The sequence below is a fragment of the Rhinopithecus bieti genome, unplaced genomic scaffold (genome assembly GCF_001698545.2).
Source record: "Rhinopithecus bieti isolate Rb0 unplaced genomic scaffold, ASM169854v2 scaffold_6776, whole genome shotgun sequence".
Classification (NCBI taxonomy): Eukaryota; Metazoa; Chordata; class Mammalia; order Primates; family Cercopithecidae; genus Rhinopithecus; species Rhinopithecus bieti.
In genome coordinates this window covers 1,183,575-1,204,570 of record NW_016805299.1, presented here as the reverse complement: position 1 = coordinate 1,204,570, position 20,996 = coordinate 1,183,575, and the positions used below count along the sequence as shown (strand labels likewise).

Below are 20,996 nucleotides of genomic sequence, written 5' to 3'. Positions count from 1 at the left end.
CACAAGTGAAGGCCGTGCTTTTAGACTGAAGATGGGAAAATGACAATGCTGACAGAGAGATGCTTCAACAGACAACTCAGTTTTTTGTGGTTTTGGTTTTTTTTGGAGACGGAGTTTTGCTCTTGTTGCCCAGGCTGGAGTGCGGTGAGGCGATCTTGGCTCAGTGCAAGTTCCACCTCGCCTCCAGGGTTCACGACAGTCTCCTGCCTCAGCCTCCCGAGTAGCTGGACTACAGGCGCCCGCCACCACGCCCGGCTAATTTTTTGTATTTGTATTTGTATTTTTTTTTTGAGACGGAGTCTCACTCTGTCGCCCAGGCTGGAGTGCAGTGGCCCGATCTCAGCTCACTGCAAGCTCCACCTCCCAGGTTCACGCCATTCTCCTGCCTCAGCCTCCAGAGTAGCTGGGACTACAGGCGCCGCCACCACATCCGGCTAATTTCTTTTTTTTTGTATTTTTAGTAGAGACGGGGTTTCACCGTGTTAGCCAGGATGGTCTTGATCTCGTGACTTCGTGATCCGCCCGCCTCGGCCTCCCAAAGTGCTGGGATTACAGGCTTGAGCCACCGCGCCTGGCCTAATTTTTTGTATTTTTAGTAGAGACGGGGTTTCCCTGTGTTGGCCAGGCTGGTCTTGAACTCCTGAACTCAGGTGATCCACCCGGCTCAGCCTCCCAAAGTGCTGGGATTACAGGTGTGAGCCACTGTGCCCGGCAATAACTCAGTTTTTCAAAGGGTATCCCTTAATCTTCTAATTAATCCCTCAAGTAGTTCCCCCTCAAATGCCTGACCCTCTTTATAATCTTACTGCAAAATCCAATGATGAAGGAAGTTGTAGAATATTATCATACAATTCCTTCAGGAAACTCATGATCCTCAAAACTCAATACTTGATTCGTCTTAAGTATAAAGAATAGGGATTTTACTAATATAACATAAGCTTATTTTCAAATACTTTTCATTTTTCATTATTTACTATGACATGTTGACCAGTTAGATTCGAACTCCTGGTCTCAAGTTATCCTCCCCACCCAGCCTCCCAAACCACTGGGATTATAGGTGTTGAGCCCATCTGACCAGGATGGTTTTCTTAGAGGATGTCCCACATTCTCATTTGTCATCTTCAAGGTGTCATTTAGCTTGTTTCTTATCTCCTGTTTTTCCTATAAACTGCAGATATCCCAGAGGCTTGCTTAGATTCAGGCTAGACATTTTCAGCAAGAAATCACCCTCAGAATCTTTCATCTTGACCCTGTTCCCAGCTCCCTATCTGCCTTCCAGAGCACTGTTTAGCTCATCCCCAGAATGTGTCTCATTCCTTACTCAGATCCAGCTATGCTGTCCCCACTCCATCACCAGCTCAGGGATATTTTCCTCCTCCAATGTTTGCCTAATTCCTGGCTAGAAGGGACTGACCCAAGTCCTGCCTCTCCCTTGGCACCTTCAAGCACCAGAGCAGGCAACTCCCATGCCAGAGAACTCTGCCGTCTGACTGGCACACTGCCATGGCCTGCGGCTGTCAGACGACTGAGGGGGCCTCAGGTGCATCCTGGCAGTCACCTGTCGGTGGTAAGGCAGCACTCAGTGTGAAGTGAGACCTAGAGGCCCAGCTGGCTCCTTTTCTGAGTTGTCTTTGAGTACTAATTTGGGTCCTCTTTGGAGGCTCATTCATGCCCAGCCAGCATTCTTCCTGGCTTGTGGTTCAAATATTCCCCAAAACTGGAGCCCAAAGACCCTTCCAACAAAGAAGCTAGAAGGAGAAGACTTTCCTTTGCTCCCTCTGTGCGTCAGAGTTCACTGCAGCCTGGTTTCTTGGACCCTCCACAGGCAGGCTGACAGATGTTTCCTGCTGGCGCATGGGGGCCCGCCTGCCCGCCCACCAGCCTGTGGAGGAACATCACTTTTGTTAGCATCCTCATCAGTTCTCCCTTGGCCTTTAAACATTTTAGATCTGGAATCTCACTACTTTGCCCAGGCTGGTCTAGGACTCCTGGGCTCAAGTGATCCTCCCACCTCAGCTTCCTGAGTAGCTGGGACTATAGGTGTGTGCCACCATGCCTAGCTTCAGGAATAAATTTAACCAAGGAAAGACTTGTACTTTGAAGACTGTAAAGCATTGCCAAAAAAACTAAATTAGACATAAATAAATGGAAAGTCATCCTATGTTCATGGATTGGAAGACTTAATACTATTAAGATGTCAGCACTATCCACAGAAATCTACAGACTCAATGACATTGCTCTAAAATCCTAGTAGTGTTTTTTGCAGAAATAGAAAAACCTATCCTAAAATTCATGTGAATGCATGGGGCTCCAAGTTGTCCAAACAATCCAGAAAAAGAACAAAGTTGAAGAACTTGAGCTAATCTGAAGCTGAGGTGGAAAATCACTTGAGCCCAGGAGTATGATTCCAGCCTGAGCAACACAGTGAGATCCCGTCTCCAAATAAAATAAAATACATAGGCTAAGCGCGATGGCTCATGCCTGTAAGACCAGCACTTGGGAGGCTGAGGTGGGTGGATGACTTGAGCCTATGAGTTCAAGACCAGCCTGAGCAACATAGCAAAAGCCTGTCTCTATAAAAAAAAAATACCAAAATTAGCCGAACATGGTGGTATGTACCTCTAGTCCCAACTACATGGGAGGTTGAGGTGGGAGGATCACTTGAGCCTGGGAGGTGGAGCCTGCAGCGAGACATGATCACACCACTGCACTCCAGCCTGGATGACAGAGTAAGCCCCTGTCATTCATTCATTCATAAATAAAGCACATTACAGGAATAAGGATAGACATATAGACCAATGGAAGAGAATCAAGAGCTGAGCCAGGTGTGGTGACTCACACCTGTAATCCCAGCACTTTGGGAGGCTGAGGTGGGCGGATCACCTGAGGTCAGGAGTTCAAGACCAGCCTGGCCAACATGGCGTGGTGGCACACACCTATACTCCCAGCTACAAAGGAGGCTGAGGCAGGAGAATCACTTGAACCCGGGGATTGGAGGTTGCAGTGAGCCAAGATCGTGCCACTGCACTGCACTCCAGGCTGGGCAACAGAGTGAGACTGTATCAAAAAAAAAAAAAAAAAAAGAATCAGGAGCCCAGAAACAAACCCTCAAATATATGGTAAAGTGATTTTTGAAAAGGGTGCCAACAGCATTCAATGAAGTAATAGGCAATCTTTTCAATAAATATTGCTGGGAAAATTGGATTTCAACATGCAAAAGAGTAAGCTGGACCCGGCTGTGTGCAGTGGCTCATGCCTGTAATCCCAGCACTTTGGGAAACCGAGGCAAGTGGATCACAAGATCAGGAGTTCGAGACCAGCCTGGCCAATATGGTGAAACCTCGTCTCTACTAAAAATACAAAAATTAGTGGGGTGTGGGGTCAGACACCTGTAGTCCCAGCTACTTGGAGACTGAGGCATGAGAATCGCATGAACCTAGGAGGCGGAAGCTGCAGTGAGCTGACATCACACCACTGCACTCAAGTCTGGGCGACAGAGCAAGAATTCGTCTTGAAAAAAGAAAAAGAGAACATAGGGGAAAATTTTCATGACATTAGACTTTACCAAGATTGATATGACACCAAAATCACAGCCAACAAAGGGGGAAAATAAAAAAGGCCAGGTGCAGTGGCTCATGCCTGTAATTCTAACATTTTGGGAGGCTGGGGCAGGAGGACTGCTTGAGCCCAGGGGTTTGAGACCAGCCTGGGCAACATAGCGAGACCCTGTCTCTAAAACCAAAAAAGTCTGGAGATGGATGTTGGTGACAGTTGCACAGCACTGTGAATGTACTTAATGCCACTGAATTATGTGCCCCAAAATGGCTAAAGTGGTCTATTTTATATTACGTATTATTTTACTACAACATAATTATTTTTCTAATTTTGGAAGTTGAAGAAGAGGCAACAATTTAGGAGACTTGAGAAAGCTTAACCCTAAAGTGGCTGACGGGAAAGCAGAAAAGAATAATTATTCTACAGAACACCTCTAAGGTGTTTAGTGGTGATTTCTCAGAAATTGCTCTTGCATTGAAAGTGACAGGTACATTGGAAGTGGGGCTAAAGATGGTGTAACAGAAGCACTGGTTGAAATCTATTCAAGGAGTAGTAAGATGTCTGGATTCCTTCCCCAGCAGAAGACTGGGGTTTTAGTCTCTGATGGGCTGGGTTCCAGTGGGCACAGAAAGTAGGGGTGCCCACTCAAAAGTGGGGCTAAGGGAAAATTTACCTGCTGACTATTGAGAACCTCCTTCCCCTATCAAGCCCCATACTTGGCCATACCAACAGCGGTCCAGCCTACACCCTTAGGAGATCAAGGAGAGTCTTTTTGGCAATCCTGACTAGCTTAAGAAGAAGTTCAAAAGATAATGATGTCCAGGTTTCTCCAAAGAAAGGACCCACAGAGACCACACTGTAAGTGTCGTCCATAGCAGACAAGCTCCAACAGCGTGCCCACTCTGATCACCCTTGAGTGGAGGGACAAGCAAGCATCAGCACTCAAGTTGAGGAGAGCCTCTGCCGAAGGCCACCGACAGCATTTGAAAGGAACAGTCAACACAGAGAGAAGAAAATAAAACAATCATTCATATCCTCAGGTAGGAAAGTATCTGGCTCCAAAAAGCAATAACAGGCCATTCCACAAAACGTTCAGAGAATACAGCTTGAAAACTAAACATATAGGTTGAACCATATGAAAATGCCAACATCTATAAAAACAGCAGTTTCATATGGTTCAACTGCACAACAGCAGAAATGAAAAACTCAGTGTGTAAGCTGTAGTCAGGCGCGGTGGCTCACGCCTGTAATCCCAGCACTTTGGAAGGCCGAGGCGGGGGGATCACGAGGTCAGGAGATTGAGATCATCCTGCCTAACATGGTGAAACCCCATCTCTACTAAAAATACAAAAAATTAGCTGGGCGAGGTGGCAGGCGCCTGTAGTCCCAGCTACTCGGGAGGCTGAGGCAGGAGAATGGCGTGAACCCGGGAGGCGGAGCTTGCAGTGAGCTGAGATTGCGCCACCGCCCCTCCAGCCTGGGCGACAGAGTGAGACTCCGTCTCAAGAAAAAAAAAAAAAAAAAAGGTTGTATGATAAAGTAAGGGAAAACTCACAGAAAATACAGCAAAAAGACATTGACATGGAAATGAGGAGGGAAGACAGGAATCAGAGGACTAGTCCAGAAAGAGGAAAACAGAAGGGGAGGAAGTTAAGAAAGAATTCAAGAAGTTTTTCTACAACGGAAGAACATAGACGTCCAGACTGAAGGGCTTCTGTGAGTGTTCAGCATGGTAGGTGAAATGGACTCAAACCGAAGTTTGTCATCGAAAAGTGCAGACAACTAGAGACAACTTCCTATTAACTGACAAGGAGAGAAAATAGATTCACTGACAGATGAAGAATCAAATAGTTTTGGACCCTGCCTCTGGAAGGCAGAAGATGGTGGAGCAAAACCTCCTACTTACTGTAGCAGCAGGCTCCCAGATTAGGGTTCTATATCCAGCAGAACTAGCAACTAAATGGGAGGGTATAATAAAAACAAATCCAGACACACACGGTCTAGAAAATGTCTCTCAGCAAACGTGATAGTAAACCAAAAAAGAAGATATGAGATCAAGGAAGGAAGGTACCTAGGACAAGACAGAGACCAAAGGAGTCCAGGATGGCAGTGGTGCAGCAGGCGGGGGCGGCCAGTCCCAGAGGAGAAAACGGAAGGGGAGGAAAAGAAGTCAGGAGGCAAGTCTCCTACAAAAACTGGTCAAGAGACTGATGAGTTGGGGGTGGGGAGGGGGAGAGCATTCAATTCTGTTGTACCATTTGCATAGAAACTAAGCAAACAAAATGAGGCAATTAAACAACAAAAACATTGAGCAAGAAATAAAATGTACTCATAATACACTGTTTGGCTCAACAGTGCCCAGCACTTAACATGGTCATAATAAGTGAAAGAATAGTGACAACCAAAAATTGGAAAAGATGGAGGGAGAAAACGGGGTGGGGGGGTGGGAGGGAAGGATACAACAGTAATAAATCCTCATGTTATCTAATAGCAAGTTAATACATACATAATATCCACATGGGAAGAAAAAAAGAAATTGCAGTATAGGCTTCGTATTTTTTCATTTTGTTTTTAATTAAAAATATGGAACACTTCACGCATTTGCATGTCATCCTTGTGCAGGGGCCATGCTCATCTCTGTGTTGTTCCAATTTTAGCAAATGGGCTGCCAAAGTGAGCACTAGGATTGCTAGTTTGAAATAGCGGAGGTAAACACTGGAAGAAAGAATTCAAGAGTTTAAGGTGTTGCCTCAGGTAGTGAGGACGGGGTGGAGAAGGGAAAGGCAAGGGACTGCCTTGAGCACCCAATAAATTTTCCAGGATGGAATTTGGCCAGAACAATAGCTAGAATTGCAACTTCCCTTGTCTCGAGACCAGACCCTCCAACCAAGTTTAAGGATCTTGAGGCATGTCAACTGTCATCTATTTTGTGGCACAGACTAGTTTTCCATGTCTGGTGCTTACATCAGGATATTTTTCCAGTAACTCAACTAGTTACACTGATGAGAGGGGAAGTTTGTTTTTTCAAAGAAAATCTAGAAGAGTCTAAGTATAGAGATACGCCTTAATATACTTCACAGCTTTTTTTTTTTTTTTCTTTTTTTTTTTTTTTTTGAGATGGAGTCTCACTCTGTCGCCCAGGTGGAGTGCAGTGGACACGATCACAGCTCACCTGCAAGTTCCACCTCCTGGCGTTCCACCATTCTCCCTGCCTCAGCCTCCCCAAGTAGCTGGGACTACAGCGCCGCACCTCGCCCAGTAATTTTTCTTTGTTATTTTCCTTTTCCCGGGGAGAGACGGGGTTTTCACCGTGTTAGCCCAGGATGGTCTCGATCTTCCTGACCCTCATGAACCCCCCGTCCCGCTGCGCTCAGCCTCCCAAGTGCTGGGAATTACAGGCGTGAGCCACCATGCCCATCACAGCTCTTAACAAGAATGCAGGCCCGGGTGTGGTGGCTCACACCTGTAATCCAGCAACTTTGGGAGGCAGAGATGGGTGGATCACCTGAGGTCAGTGAGTTTGAGAACCAGCCTGGCCAACATGTGAAACCCCATCTCTACTAAAATACAAACTTAGGACGGGCGCGGTGGCTCAAGCTTGTAATCCAGCACTTTGGCGAGGCTGAGACGGGCAGATCACGAGGTCAGGAGATCGGACGCATCCTGGCTAAACACCGTGAAACCTGGTCTCTACTAAAAATACAAAAAAAACCTGCCGGGCAAGGTCGGCGGGCGCCTGTAGTCCCAGCTACTCAGGAGGCTGAGGCAGCGACCGAAATGGCGTAAACCCGGGAGGCGGAGCTTGCACAATCCGAGCCGAGATCCGGCCACCTGCACTCCCAGCCCGGGCGACGAGCGAGACCGTCCTCAAAAACAAAAAAAACAAAAAGTACAAACAGCACGCGTGGTGCCAAGGCGCCCTGTAATCCAGCCTACTCTGGCAGACTGAGGCAGAAGAACCTCCCATGGAACGTGGGAGGCAGAGGTTGGAGTGAGCCGAGATTGGCAGCACTGCACTCCAGCCTGGGTCGACAGAGCCAAAGCTCATCTCAAAAGAAAAAAAAAAAAAAAGAAAAAAGAATGCGAGAGAGCTTATGCACTGAGATGAAAAGATGACCTCAATTTATCATGCTGGAAAAACAAAATGCCAAAGATGATTTGCGCACGCACGCGCACACACACACACACACACACACACACACACACACACAGAGCCTGGCCCAAACCGCAGGGGAGGGAATTTATACTGAGATCTCTGCTACGCATCCATAATAACTAAACCAGGATATAATGAAGCGATTTAATAAAATGCCAGCACTTAGAGTAAGATGACTCCCAGACCCTCTCCAAAGGGCAGCCCCACCACCAATTCAAGCCCGTGACCTGGCCCTTGAGCTGGAGAAGCAATTCACTCTGGTTCTTTGCCTCCACGAGGTGGAACAATCCCTGTCATCAGAACTTCATAAGAAGAAAGAATGGCTTCCTAGGTCCTGAATGATCTCATCCCATCCAAAGCTCCCATACCCCTGCTATGAGGCACGGTTGCCAGATAGTTTATCAGGCATGAATGCGGGATGCAGAGGAGAAAACAACGTGTACGTCACCACTGCGCTGTGTCAAAATGTAATTTGGTGAGATGGGGGTGTCTTTAGTACTTGGTAATTTCTGAGGGTAAAAAAAAAAAAAAACCTGGCCGGGCACGGTGGCTCACGCCTGTAATCCCAACACTTTGGGAGTCCACGGCGGGTGGATCACGAGGTCAGAAGATCGAGACCATCCTGGCTAGCATGGTGAAACCCCGTCTCTACTAAAAATACAAAAAATTAGCCGGGCGAGGTGGCGAGCGCCTGTAGTCCCAGCTACTCGGGAGGCTGAGGCAGGAGAGTGGCGTAAACCCAGAGGGCGGAGCTTGCAGTGAGCCGAGATCGCGCTGCTGTACTCCAGCCTGGGCGACAGAACGAGACTCCGTCTCAAAAAAAAAAAAAAACAACCCGTAAGTTAAGTTTCTTTTTCTCTTTCTTTTTTTGGTCTCACCCAAACCCGACACCCCCCAGTCCAGACTATCCTAAGCTACCAGACCAAAATTGGGTTAGTTGGGCTAAGAGCAGGCAGCACTGCTCTGTGTACCTCGCTGCATACTGGAGCCCCAAGTCCTTCAGAACCAACTGCCGCCCCGCCAGCAAACGGAGCGAGTAAAGATCCTGCCACCACAGCGACAGACACAGAACAATAATGGAACTAACTGTGGGTTTTTTTCTCTCCAACAACAGGCCCCTTGATAGCAGAGTCACAAGGGGTGCATGTAAGCAATGACAGCAAAGGCAGAAACCAAGCTCCCTCCTGCCCACCAGGGCCCTCGCCCCCTGGCCCCCACTATCTCCACACCCTGGTTGTCAGGCACCGGCTCCTCTGCACCCCCTGGGGAAGCTGTCCCTTGTCCATATTTTCAGTCAGGAACCACTGCTGTGTGCTCATGGCCGCTGCTAACCGGCACTATTCTGGGGGTAGCAATTACTACAACTCCAACAGTAACTTTTTTTTTTGAGATAGAGTTTTGGTCTTGTCACCTAGGCTGGAGTGCAGCGATGCAATCTTGGCTCACAGCAACCTCCACCTTCCAGTTTCAAGCAATTCTCCTGCCTCAGCCTCCCAAGTAGCTGGGATTACAGGTGCCGGGCACCATGCCCGGCTAGTTTTTGTATTATTTTTGCAGAGATGGGGTTTCACCATGTTGGCCAGGCTAGTCTCGAACTCCTGTCCTTATGATCCACCTGCCTCGGCCTCCCAAAGTGCTGAGATTACAGTCATGAGCCGCCGCACCCAGCCAACAGTAACTCTTTGTTTAATGTGTTTCCCCTCTGGATGGGGCTGTCTCAGTAAACCAGACACCTAGCACTGTGACCACATAGTTGTGAACACACGAGTCATCTTCCACAAATGTGAACCTCCTGGCCCTCCCACGGAGTGCCGGGCAGACTTGATGGGGGCCCCTGACTCACCAGACAGGTTGATCTCGGTTAAGGAGTCTCGGGTGGTGGTGCCAACAGCGGTGAGCAGGTTGATGGACTGGTCGGTGACGTGGTTACAGTAACTGAGGTGGAGCTTGGAGAGCAGGGGCATGTGGCGGATGATGAGCCGCAGGGAGGCATCTGTGATGTCCAGGCCTGCCAGGCGCAGCTCCACGATGTTCCGGAGCTTGCTCCGATTGTCCATCTGACCTGGTGGGGCGGGAAGGAGGGGGCAACCCGTCAATCTGACCGGGGAGGCCTGGTCACGCTGACATGACACTCTAAAAAGGCCCACCAGCCAGAAAGAACACTCAGATCTCATTTAGTTACAAACTGCTTCCTCCCAAAATCAGAATTCCAACAGTTAAAAATCAGACTCCACATCAGAACTTAGATTTCCAGATTCTCTTGAAAAACTAAAAGACTAGAAACACTGAGCCCACATTCCACCCAGTAGTCATCAGCCAACCAGTGCAGAGGCCGCGCAGCACCTCCAATCCCCGTGACTTGGCAAGAAGCACAGACCTAGGCAGTCCAGTCCAGCCCAGGGGGAGGCGCCATACTGGAAGCCCTTGCACAACCACACTGATCCTGATGGCCGTGGAGACTTGAAACCAACAAGGGGCAAGTCAACAGGAAAGCAGTGAAATGCACGCCGAGCCCCATGAGGAAGTCAACAGGAAAGCAGTGAGACGCACACGGAGTCCCATGAGCGAGTCAACAGGAAAGCAGTGAGACGCACATGGAGTCCCATGAGCGAGTCTCGCATGTGCACAGGAGCCCCTGCCTCCTCCCAGATCCCCTCTGTGCCCGAAGCAAACTGAGAACACGGCAGCAGAGACTCATCCCTATGTCCTCTGGGGAAGGGCTGGGGCCTGAGAACAATGGAGGACATGCTGAGGTCTGAGGGTAAAAGCAGATCTAACAGCCTAGCTCGGTCACCCCACCCCCACAGAAACCCCCAGCCTGGCAACTCACCTGGCCTGTTGTCCGTGGGCGGGGACAGGAGATCCCGCATCTGGGCATCCTTTAGTCCCTCCACCCACTGGACATCCAGGGTTCGGAGCAGCGGACAACTGGAGCTGCAAAGGGCCGAGACCGCGATCCATGAGCAGCCTGACAGCACCAAGTCCCGGAGCCCTGGAGGGGGACACAGAAAAGGGTGAAGGTCAGGGGATGCGCCCCCACCCCCCACTGCAGCAGACACACTCCGGGCCACTGGTCCAGGGCTCACCAGGCAGCCGGTTGATGAGCCAGCTCAGCTGCTTCTTGGAGATATTGGTCCAGCTGAGGTCGAGGGAGACAGGCTGTCGCCGGATGATGCCACTCAGCATCAGGGGTGTGATAGACTTGCAGTGGTTCAGGTCAATGCGGGTCCACAACCGCTTATCGCAGCACCTGGGGACCGGCCAGGTGGGGACACATCGTAAGAGGTGGGGCTCCCCGGGAGCCCATGCACGGCTCTAACTCTCCCCACCTACCAACCTCTGGGAGGCTCCTTAACTCGGCGCTCTGGACCCTTATCTGTGTAGCACCTGTCCCGCCCCGACGCAGGCACCTGCCATCTGCTCTGACAGCCATGGCCTCCACTCTCCATCAATTATGTATGTATGTATGCATGTATGTATTGAGACGGAGTCTCGCTCTGTTCCCAGACTGGTGTGTAGTGGTGCAATCTCTGCTCACCACAACCTTTGTCTCCCACATTCAAGCGATTCTCCTGCCTCAGCCTCCCGAGTAGCCAGGATTACAGGTGTGCACCACGACACCCGGCTAATTTTTGTATTTTTAGTAGAAATGGGGTTTCACCATGTTGGCCAGGCTGGTCTTGAAATCCTGACTTCAAGTGACCCGCCCGTAAAGTGCTGGGATTACAGGCATGAGCCACTGCGCCAGGCCTCCCGCAAGTATTTACCATGGGCTTTACAACGCCCTCTACTGGCCGTTCTTCCAAACAACCCCATGAAGCAGGCGTCATGCCCGTTCATCCAAGAGGGTAAGGCAGAGCTAAGTCCAGAAAGCTGGTAAATATCGGCTGGCCTGAAGTTGCAACTGGCAACCTTGCTGGAAACCTGGACTAACTCTCCGAAGCCAAGGACTTCACGTGGTTCTCACTTTACCCTCCAGGAAGCTAAACCAGGGAGTAAACCAGGTCACCTCCTCTGACAAGACCAGAGGAGACACTGTAGCCAGCTGGAACGCTTTGCGGAGCACAATGAAGCCATACTGGGGCTTGGAAGGAAAGAGCATCACCAGCGACTCCACACACACGGGTCATCCCTGGTGCCGCCTGAGCCTTAACCTAGAGCCCTACACAGGCCGCTGCTCACCAGCGGTTCCAGGTCCTGCAGACCCGCATGCAGACACACAGGTCTTGGTGGCTGAGGTAGCTGAAGACGGCCATCCACACCTCCCTGTGCATGATGTGGGCTGCCCCATCGTCCAGGGGTAGCGAGTCAGGCGGGGGGCTGATGGGGGGTGGCCGGATCACATGGCGCTCCATCTGGATACACTTGGGCGGGGACACGGAAGGTGGGGGCCGGGAGATGACACGGGGCGGGCTGCGCAGGCCGGGTCCCAGCTGGTGCCGCAGCTCGCGAGGGGTGCCGTTGAGCCCCTTGCTGAAGCGGTGGGGACGCTCGCAGACGCCTGGGGGCCGCTTGGGTTCCTCGCCCTCGCTCTCAGGCTCCGACTTGATGGGCTGCTGGTTCTCGTTGGCCAGGCTGCTCTCCGTCCTCTGGATCTCGTGGTTAAGCTCCTTGCTCAGCTCCCTGCTCAGCTCCTTGTTGGGAAGCCGCCGCTTCCGGCGCATCTTCACCTTCTTCTTCTCCTCCGGGCCCTCGGTCCCCTCGGTGCTGGGTCCTGCGGTGGGGGAGCTGGAGCGGGAGTGGTCGCTCTCCCTGGTCTTTGGGGGTGCCTCGGGCAGATCGTCCTCGGGTTCCTGCTTGAAGCGCCGGAGGGGCTTGTTGGCCAGCGCCATGCGGTCCTCGGCGTTCTTCCAGGACCGACGCTGAGGGCGAGAGCGGAGACGCGTCAGCCTGTAGGGCTCAGGGCTGCGCCCACCCAAGGCCTCCCGCCCCCCTGCCACGGGACTGTGGCCCAGGGAGCTGCTGTGCAGCTCTAACCGCTCGGGCCTGGGGCACAGAGGGGGAGGGAAGATGGTACCTTTTTCCTGAAAAGCTTATCTTCTTTGCCAGGTTTGAGCTGTCACGAAAAAGAAAGGACGCAGAGCTTGCTCCCCGGGCTCGTGGGATTTGGTCCCCTCGACACCCCACCCCACCATGAGTCCACAGTCTCCAGAGGAGGGGCTGGAGGGAGGCCTTCCCCGCAAATGCCATCTCCACATCTGACCGACAGACGGGCGAGCCCTGCCTGTGGCTTTCAAGGAAGAAGCTGGAAGTAGGAGTACGGTTGAACTGTTTCCACCCAACTGACCTCCCACCCCCCAGACCCGGAGATGTGCAGCCGCCATTCAAATAAGCCTGGGCTCTGGGAGCCAGTTCTGGAGCACAGCCCTGTGGGAATCCCCGGCCCAGCCGGAATGGCTAGAGCTGGGAGACTCCTGGCGCCACCTTGTGGCTGGTGACAGCATGGCCCGTGGGTGGAGCAGGGCCACCAGGCTCCTCAGAGGTTCCCTGGACTCACAGCTTCCATCCCAACCAACAGAGGCTCTAGTCACAGACAGCTTCCCAGGCGCGAAGCCAGAACCACGAGCCAGAGATCTGGGGCCGACCTGGAAGCCTCAGGAGAGGCAGCAGTGGGGTGGAGGACCAGCGGGGTGGGGTGGGGGACAGCCCGGGACTCGCCAGTCCCCAGGGCCTCAGGAGGGCGTGCGTCGTGGGAGCACCTGCTGCTGGAAGTAAGTGAGACTGGATCTCCACCAGGGGCTGAGGCTGCTGCCTAGAGGGGGCCTCGGCGAGAGGTGAGAGGAGGAACCGGGGGACGTTTGAAGCGATGAGGCCTAAAGGGGGGGTGGGAAGAGGAGTGACTCGCTGGTTTTCCCCTCCTTTCTTTGGGGCAGGGCTCTCAGGACTTAGGTGACCTGCTCAGGGCAGCAAGAGGCTGGGATTATCCCAAGCTCTACTCGCTGCCCACCCCCTGCCCCATCTTTCCAACCCAGCACCTAGGACCCCTAGGACCAGCCAGACCACCCCCTTTGTCTCTCAGCCCCTCCTGGTCCGTACCCGCTTGCGTCCACTCAACTCCTGGGGCTTCTCGTATTTCCGCTTCTTCCTCAGGTGCACGTCATCAGACTTTCTGCGCAGGAGGCCGTCCGGCGGCACCTTCTTGGGGTGCTCGTCCGACCTGCGCCGGGGCGCCTCCTCACATTCGCTCCTCCGCTTGGCAGGTTCCTGCCCTTCCTTGTTGTCCCGGTTCATCTTCTGCTCCTTGAGCAGGGAGCCGGGCAGGTTGGAGGCATACTTAAAGCCAGGGCCACGCTTTTGCTTGTAGGCCAAAAAGAGAGAAGGAACAGACCAACTGTATACCTTTGGACTTGCCCTTCCTCCTCCCCAGGCCCACGGCACCCCACCTGCCTGACACTCCTGGGACAGGCTGGTCCCAGCCAGGCCCAGGCCCGCCCCACTCCCGACTGACCCTGGGACTTGGAGCCCGGCACTCACTTTCCCGGTCTTGCCGGCGTGGTTACACTTCGGACACTCCCAGCAGTTTGGAAGCTCGTCGTTGACCACACCCTCTGACTCCTTAATCTGGGGGGAACACCAGGACTCAGAAGAGGGACGAGTGGAGAAGAGGGCCCACGGGCACAAGGCTCTGTGAGGCCATGTCTTCCAGAAGCAGCAGCACCCCCTCCCCAGTGTCACGTCTATCCTGTTTCCAGCCAAAAGAAAACACAGCCGCAGAGGCTGGCAGAGACGTGCAACTGTGGATCCAGGCCAGGGTTCAGAGGCGGAGCCCTTGTGCTTCTCTGGGACCCTGGGCAAGTCCCTCTGTCTCTGTGGGCTGGTGCCCTCAGCCATAAAAGTGAGTGTGCCCATCTCACTGAGGGTAAAGCCACCAGCTCAGCGCCTGGCATGCAGAAAGGACTTTGCAGAGGACTCTACTGGGTGCTGAAGGAAGGAGTGAAGTGTGGGGCCTTGTTCTCCCAGAAGCCTGGAGCCACCTGGAGGCTCTCCCTCTGGCCCACTACAAACAAGCAGCCTGTGTTTGCCATCTGCTGAGACTCTGGGAACCCTCTCTAGTTCTGATGTCCTGGGACGTGGGGGTCTGTCTATTCCTTTGATGACACTGGCTCTCCAAGGTACTCCAGGCCCTCCTTGCCCTGGGAGTATCCCCTTGACACACAGGGTCACCCAGACTCAGGGGTTCTCCAGGAATTCACCGCACGACCTGCATCCCACCACCTCACCAGCATCTCCAGCAACCCTACCTGCCCCACAGCGTCAGCATCACCTGTCCCCACTGGGCCGCTCACCTTAAGGCATCCAGGGTGGATGATTTCGTTGCAGATGGAGCACTCCATGAGCATGAGGTTAAACTTGCCTTCCTCCTCTTCCACCGTGTCTTCCTTCCCCGCCTCGCCACACACAAGGCACACGGCGGTGTGGGGCAGCACTGGCTGAGGAGCCAGGGAGAACAAGACAAGTCATCAGAGGTGGGAGCATGGACCCCCAGGGGGGCCAGGTCAAGGGCAATGAGCTGCTCCCCTCCGACCTGCCAGGAGACCCCAAGAAAGTGGCCCAGGCACATTCACTAACTCATTCACTGAAATATGTATCAGGCTACTGCCTCCGCATGCCAGATACTACTCTTAATTGCTGGGGATACAGCAAGGAACAAGACAGCTCAAAATCTCTGCCATCCAGAGCTTACATTTTAGTGGAGGGAGGCAGACAAAATGAAGAACAGAGCATGTTAGAGACAGAGACATGGGGAAAAATTAGAGGGCCGGAGTGAGGGGCAGAAGGGGGACTGATTTTAAATATGGAGGTCAGGGAAGGTCTCACATTCATAAAAGCCCCAAAGGAGCGGGGGCGTGAACCCAGCCCAGATCCATGCAGATGAGATGAGGCTGCATATCACCAGTGGGTATTCAAGGCACAGACCATGGACTGCGGGCTCCCAAGACCTTTACAGAGAGGCTAGGAGATCAGAACTGTCTTCAGAATAACCGATGTTATTTGCCTTTTGCACAGTATTGATATTTGTACTGGTGGGTGAAACTGCTGGCCCCTCAGCACCAGTCAAGGCAAGGCCCCCAGCTGCACCAGCAGCCATGAGGTGACTCACGGCCATACACTTATTAAAAAGATCACCAGTTTCATCTAAGAATATCTCTGATGAAACAGTAAAATTACTTTATGAAAATCCTTGCCCTGGCCGGCACAGGTGGCTCAAGCCTGTAATCCCACGCACTTTTGGAGGCCAGATGGCGGATCATGAGGTCAGGAGATCAAGACATCCTGGCTAACACGGTGAAACCCCCATCTCTACTAAAAAAATACAAAAAAAAAAAAAAAAAACTAGCCAGGCGAGTGGCGGGCGCCTGTAAGTCCCAGCTACTCGGGAGGCTGAGGCAGGAGAATGGCGTAAACCTGGGAGGCGGAGCTTGCATGTGAGCTGAGATCCGGCCACTGCACTCCAGCCTGGGGCGACAGAGTGAGACTCCGTCTCAAAAAAAAAAAAAAAAGAAAACCAAAAAGAAAACCTTGCCCTAGAGTACACATCCTTTTCGGATGCTTTGTGACAATAAGAATATGTGTAAAGTGCCTCGGCACACAGGTGATGCGTACCAAAGGAAAGGCACTCATGACTGAGCTGGAAGCCGAAATGGCCACTTTCGCCATAGATTATTTTTACTTGAAGGAATGACTGATAGAAAGCCCCTGGACGTTGGTGTATTTCTGTGAAGATCAAAGAAGTGAGATTGTCATTTCTAGAAAAATAACTGACCGCATTTGTTGCAAATGACAAAATTCAAGTTTCTGAATGACAATTAGACTTCTGGAAAACTTACATGAACCACCATAACCTGCACAGCTTCCCAATACTGAGAGACTTTTCCGATGAGATCAGTGATCATATTAACAAATGTGATTTCTAAAATAATATTATGTGCCAATATTTGGAAAATCCGCCTAACTCAGGGAGCCAATATTTTCCAGATGACCAAAACATTGTGTTACAACATCATGCCTGAGCAAATGAGCTACTCAAAGGGCAAGACAGGCTGATGACTTTCAATGTAACAGTGTGAACAGCTCACTGATACCGTTTCAGACTCCACATTGCAACTAACCTTTAAAAAAAACTCTGCTGAGTTCTAGTTGAGTATCAGAGTATCCACAGTTATCCAAAAGGCTATTAAAATACTCCTCCCTTTTCCAACTAGTATATATCTGTGTGAGGCCGAATTTTCCTCATATTCCCTCCAAAACAACGTATCACAAAAAAAAAAAAACAAAAACAGAAATGAAAAATCCCGGGTTTTTTTTTTTTTTTTTTTTTTTGAGACGGAACCTTGCTCTGTCACCCAGGCTGGAGTGCGGTGGCACAGTCTTGACTCATTGCAACCTCTGCCTCCTGGGTTCAAGCGATTCTCCTGCCTCAGTCTCCCCAGTAGCACAGGCGCCCGCCACCACACCCAGCTCTATTTTTGTATTTTTAGTAGAGATAGGGGGGTTTCACCATGTTGGCCAGGCCGGTCTCGAACTCCTGATCTCGTGATCCACCTGCCTCAGCCTCCCAAAGTGCTAGGATCACAGGTGTGAACCACCATGCCCGGCAATTCCAAGCCCTTTCTAATGAACCAGACATAAAAGAGATTTACAAAAATATAAAACAATGCCATTATTCTTTTGTTTTTGGAAAATGTAATTATTTCTCATAAAAATATGTTTCTTTTTTCTTATTTATTTTTGAGACAGTATCTTGCTTTGTCGCCCAGTCTGGAGTGGAGTGACGTGATCTCGGCTCACTGTAACCTCCGTCTGCCTCCTGGGTTCAGGCGATTCTCCCACCTCAGCCTCCCAAGTAGCTGGGACTACAGGCATGCTGGGTAATTTTTGTATTTTTAGTAGAGATGGGGTTTCACCATGTTGGCCAGGCTGGTCTCAAACTCCTCACCTCAAGTGATCCACCTCAGCCTCCCAAAGTGCTGGGATTGCACGCTTGAGCCACCGTGCCCAGCCAAAATATGTTATTTCTATTAACACATCATGGGCTTTCTTGATATTTTAAGATAAATTTAAAATCTAAAAAAACTTTCTTGGCCAGGACTGGTAGCACATGCCTGTAATCCCAGCACTTTGGTAGGCCAAGGCAGGCAGATTGCCTGAGTCCAGGAGTTTGAGACTAGCCTGGGCAATGTGGCAAAACCCTGTCTTTACAAAAAATACAAAAATCAGCTGGGCATAGTGAATGCCTGCAGTCCCAGCTACTCGGGAGGCTGAGGTGGGAGGATTGTTTGAGCCCAGGAGGTAGAGGCTGCAGTGAGCCACGAGTATACCACTGCACTCCAGCATGGGTGAGAGCGAGACTCTGTCTCAAAAAAAAAAATCAGTTTTAATTTTATTTTATTTTTTAGCTAAAGTCCTCTCACACCAAACTCAGTTTAAATTTTAATACAGTCAATATTAATAAATATATAGCCTGCATAAAAGAAAAACTCTTTAGGGTCCTCGTAAGTTTTAAGGGCATGAAGGGTTCCTGAGACCCTGAAGTGTGAAAACTTGGTGCATCCGGCTGTCAGCCCCCTGAGGCCAGGGCGGGTCAGCCTCATCCCACCCGGTGCACGGGTAGCCAACCTTTACTACGCTGCTCAGAGGAGCTTCAAGCAGGCTGGGAATATACACGCCACTGGTAAGTGAAAAAGACTTGATTAAATGGCGCAAATGTCTGAATTCTAATAAACAGGACACAGAAGGCAAGGCAGTCATCGTTCCTTCCACAAATACCAAACACACATCTGCCACGGTCTGAAACAAGGTCTTGGGGGACGCAGGAGTGAGGGAGATGGCTGCTCCCCATGAGCTATTTGGGAAGAAAAAGACATTAGTCGCTGAAATCCAAAGAAAACATGGAAAAGTCATATTCAAGAGTTCTCAGAAGCAGCAGAGGCTGATTTCTGGAGGACTCGGGACAGGATGGAGAGAAGCCAAGTGGGCAAGGCTGCAGGGCCTCAAGGTGAATGAGGACAGAGCAGCCTGTGCAGAGCAGGCCGGGCCAAAGGGGACGGCTGGAGACCAGACTGCAGTGGGGGGCAGAGGGTGAAGCACGGCCCACATGGCAAGAAGAGGGTCTGTGGTGGGGTGGGGCAGATGGCAGAACTGGCTCTGAGCCAGGTGGCAGGATGGGAGGTGGCGCAAGAGGCAAATCTCCTGCAGGGGCTGGCGGGGGGGGCTTGGGGCTCATGTCAGAGGGCAGACTGCACGACACCGGCAGGGACACCAGCAGGGACATGGTGGAGAGGGGAAGAAGCTACGGAGGCAGCCCCAGCGACGGAGCAAGGGGAGGGGACAGAAGAGGAAGATAGGTGGGGCTGCGTATGTCATAGGTGGGTAATGCGTGAGAAGTGCCCTGGCAGAGCAGAAGGGCTGGGAGAAGAGTAAGAAGGACACCAAGGGTCAGGCCAAGCCAGCATCTGCCATCAGTTCCAGAAGCTATGTCAAGCTGAAGAGAGTAGGAGACGTAAAAAAATGGGGTTTGCTTCAAACAGCATGCACTGTGCCAGGAACCAGAGCAGCAAAGATAAGGGGGCACCCAAGACAAGTTTCCTATAACCGGGCCCAGCACACGGGGGGAGTGTGGGGGGGTGGGAGAAAAAGTAATGCCAAAGAGAAAAAGACAGTCGTGGGTTCATTGCTGGCACACATTTGAGTTTTAGGTGACACCGTTCTAAAAACCAACAGTTGCTATAGACAAGCTCTTTTACATTCTATAGGATCCAATGGGTCACATGGACCCTGTCTCCAAAAAATGCAAATCCATGCATGCACACAGACAAAAATGCATTTAATTTCAGGATGGCTCACAAATTCCCCAAAATCCATGGAAATATCCTGGGGTTTGGGTACCAATTAAAAGCACAAGCAGTGAAACTGAACGTCTGCAGCAAAGGAAAGAATCAACAGAGGAAAAGGCAACCTACAGGATGGGAGAAAATCCTTGCAAACCAGAGACCTGATAAGGGTTAATATCCAAAACATATTTAGAACTCCTCTAACTCAACAACAAAAAACCCCAAAAGAAAACCGATTTAGGCCAGGTGCAGTGGCTCACACCTGTAATCCCAGAATTTTGGGAGGCCAAGGCGGGGGGCAGGGGTGGGGCGGTGATCAACTGAGGTCAGGGGTTTGAGACCAGCCTGGTCAATAGAGTGAAACCCTGCCTCTACCAAAAACACAAAAATTAGCTGAGTGTGGTGGCACATGCCTGTAACCCCAGCTACTTGGGAGGCTGAGGCAGGATAATTGCTTGAACCCGGGAGGCAGAGGTTGCAGTGAGCTGAGAACTGCGCCATCGCACTCTAGCCTGGGCAAAAGAGTGAGACTCTGTCTCAAAAAAAGAAAAGAAAACCAGTTTAAAAACGGTCTAAGGATTCAGACATTTCTCCAAAGAAGACAGACAAACAGCCAATAAGCACTTGAAAGATGAAAGATGCTCAACATCACTAGGCATTAGGGAAAAGTAAATAAAAACTACACTGAGATGTCACCTCATACACATTAGGACGGCTACTAAAAACAAACAAACAAAAAGCCCATAACATAACAGATGTTGATGGGGATGCAGAGAAACAGGAACCTTCGCTGGGAGCAGTGGCTCACGCCTGTAATCCCAGCACTTTGGGAGGCCGAGGTGGGCGGCTCACAAGGTCAGGAGATTGAGACCATCCTGGCCAACATGGTGAAACCCTGTCTCTACTAAAAATACAAAGAATTAGCCGGGTGAGGTGGCGGGCGCCTGTAGTCCCAGCTACTCGGGAGGCTGAGGCAGGAGAATGGCGTGAACCCGGGAGGCAGAGCTTGCAGTGAGCCGAGATCACACCACTGCACTCCAGCCTGGGCAACAGAGCAAGACTCCGTCTCAAAAAAAAAAAAAAGAGAGAGAAACAGGAACCTTCATGCACTCGTGGTGGGAATGTGAAACGGTACGGCCACAGTGGCCAACAGTACAGAGGTTCCTCAAAAAGCTAAAAATAGAATTATCACATGACCCAGCAAGCCCACTTCTGGGCACAGAGTTGGCCCTTACACAGCACAGGATTGAACTGTGTGGGTTCACTTATATGCGGATTTTTTTTCAATAAAAGTTATACTGAGTGTGCCTGTGTCTCCTGCCTCCCCCTTCTACCTCCTTCATCTCTTCTGCCTCTGCCACCCTGAGACAGCAAGACCAACCCATCCTCCTCTGCCTACACAACGTGAAGATGAGCATGAAGACCTTTACAATGATCCACTCCCACTTAATGAA

General features: G+C 51.1%; 1 protein-coding gene across 11 annotated transcripts in view; it reads right to left on the bottom strand.

Annotated features, from left to right (window-relative positions):
* The window catches only part of KDM2B (lysine demethylase 2B), a 158,837-nt gene that overhangs the window by 3,056 nt on the left and 134,785 nt on the right, over window positions 1-20,996 (bottom strand). For 7 of the 11 annotated variants that reach the window (XM_017872072.1, XM_017872077.1, XM_017872078.1 and 4 more), the window contains 9 exons: window positions 14,998-15,141; window positions 14,186-14,272; window positions 13,748-14,017; window positions 13,411-13,524; window positions 12,729-12,767; window positions 11,894-12,573; window positions 10,798-10,961; window positions 10,542-10,703; window positions 9,555-9,773 (listed from right to left, as the gene is read on the bottom strand). In XM_017872072.1, the coding sequence (XP_017727561.1) occupies window positions 9,555-9,773; window positions 10,542-10,703; window positions 10,798-10,961; window positions 11,894-12,573; window positions 12,729-12,767; window positions 13,411-13,524; window positions 13,748-14,017; window positions 14,186-14,272; window positions 14,998-15,141 (1,879 nt within the window). The remainder of the gene's footprint in view (window positions 1-9,554; window positions 9,774-10,541; window positions 10,704-10,797; window positions 10,962-11,893; window positions 12,574-12,728; window positions 12,768-13,410; window positions 13,525-13,747; window positions 14,018-14,185; window positions 14,273-14,997; window positions 15,142-20,996) is intronic. The other 4 variants (XM_017872073.1, XM_017872074.1, XM_017872075.1 and 1 more) reach the window with 4 other exon arrangements.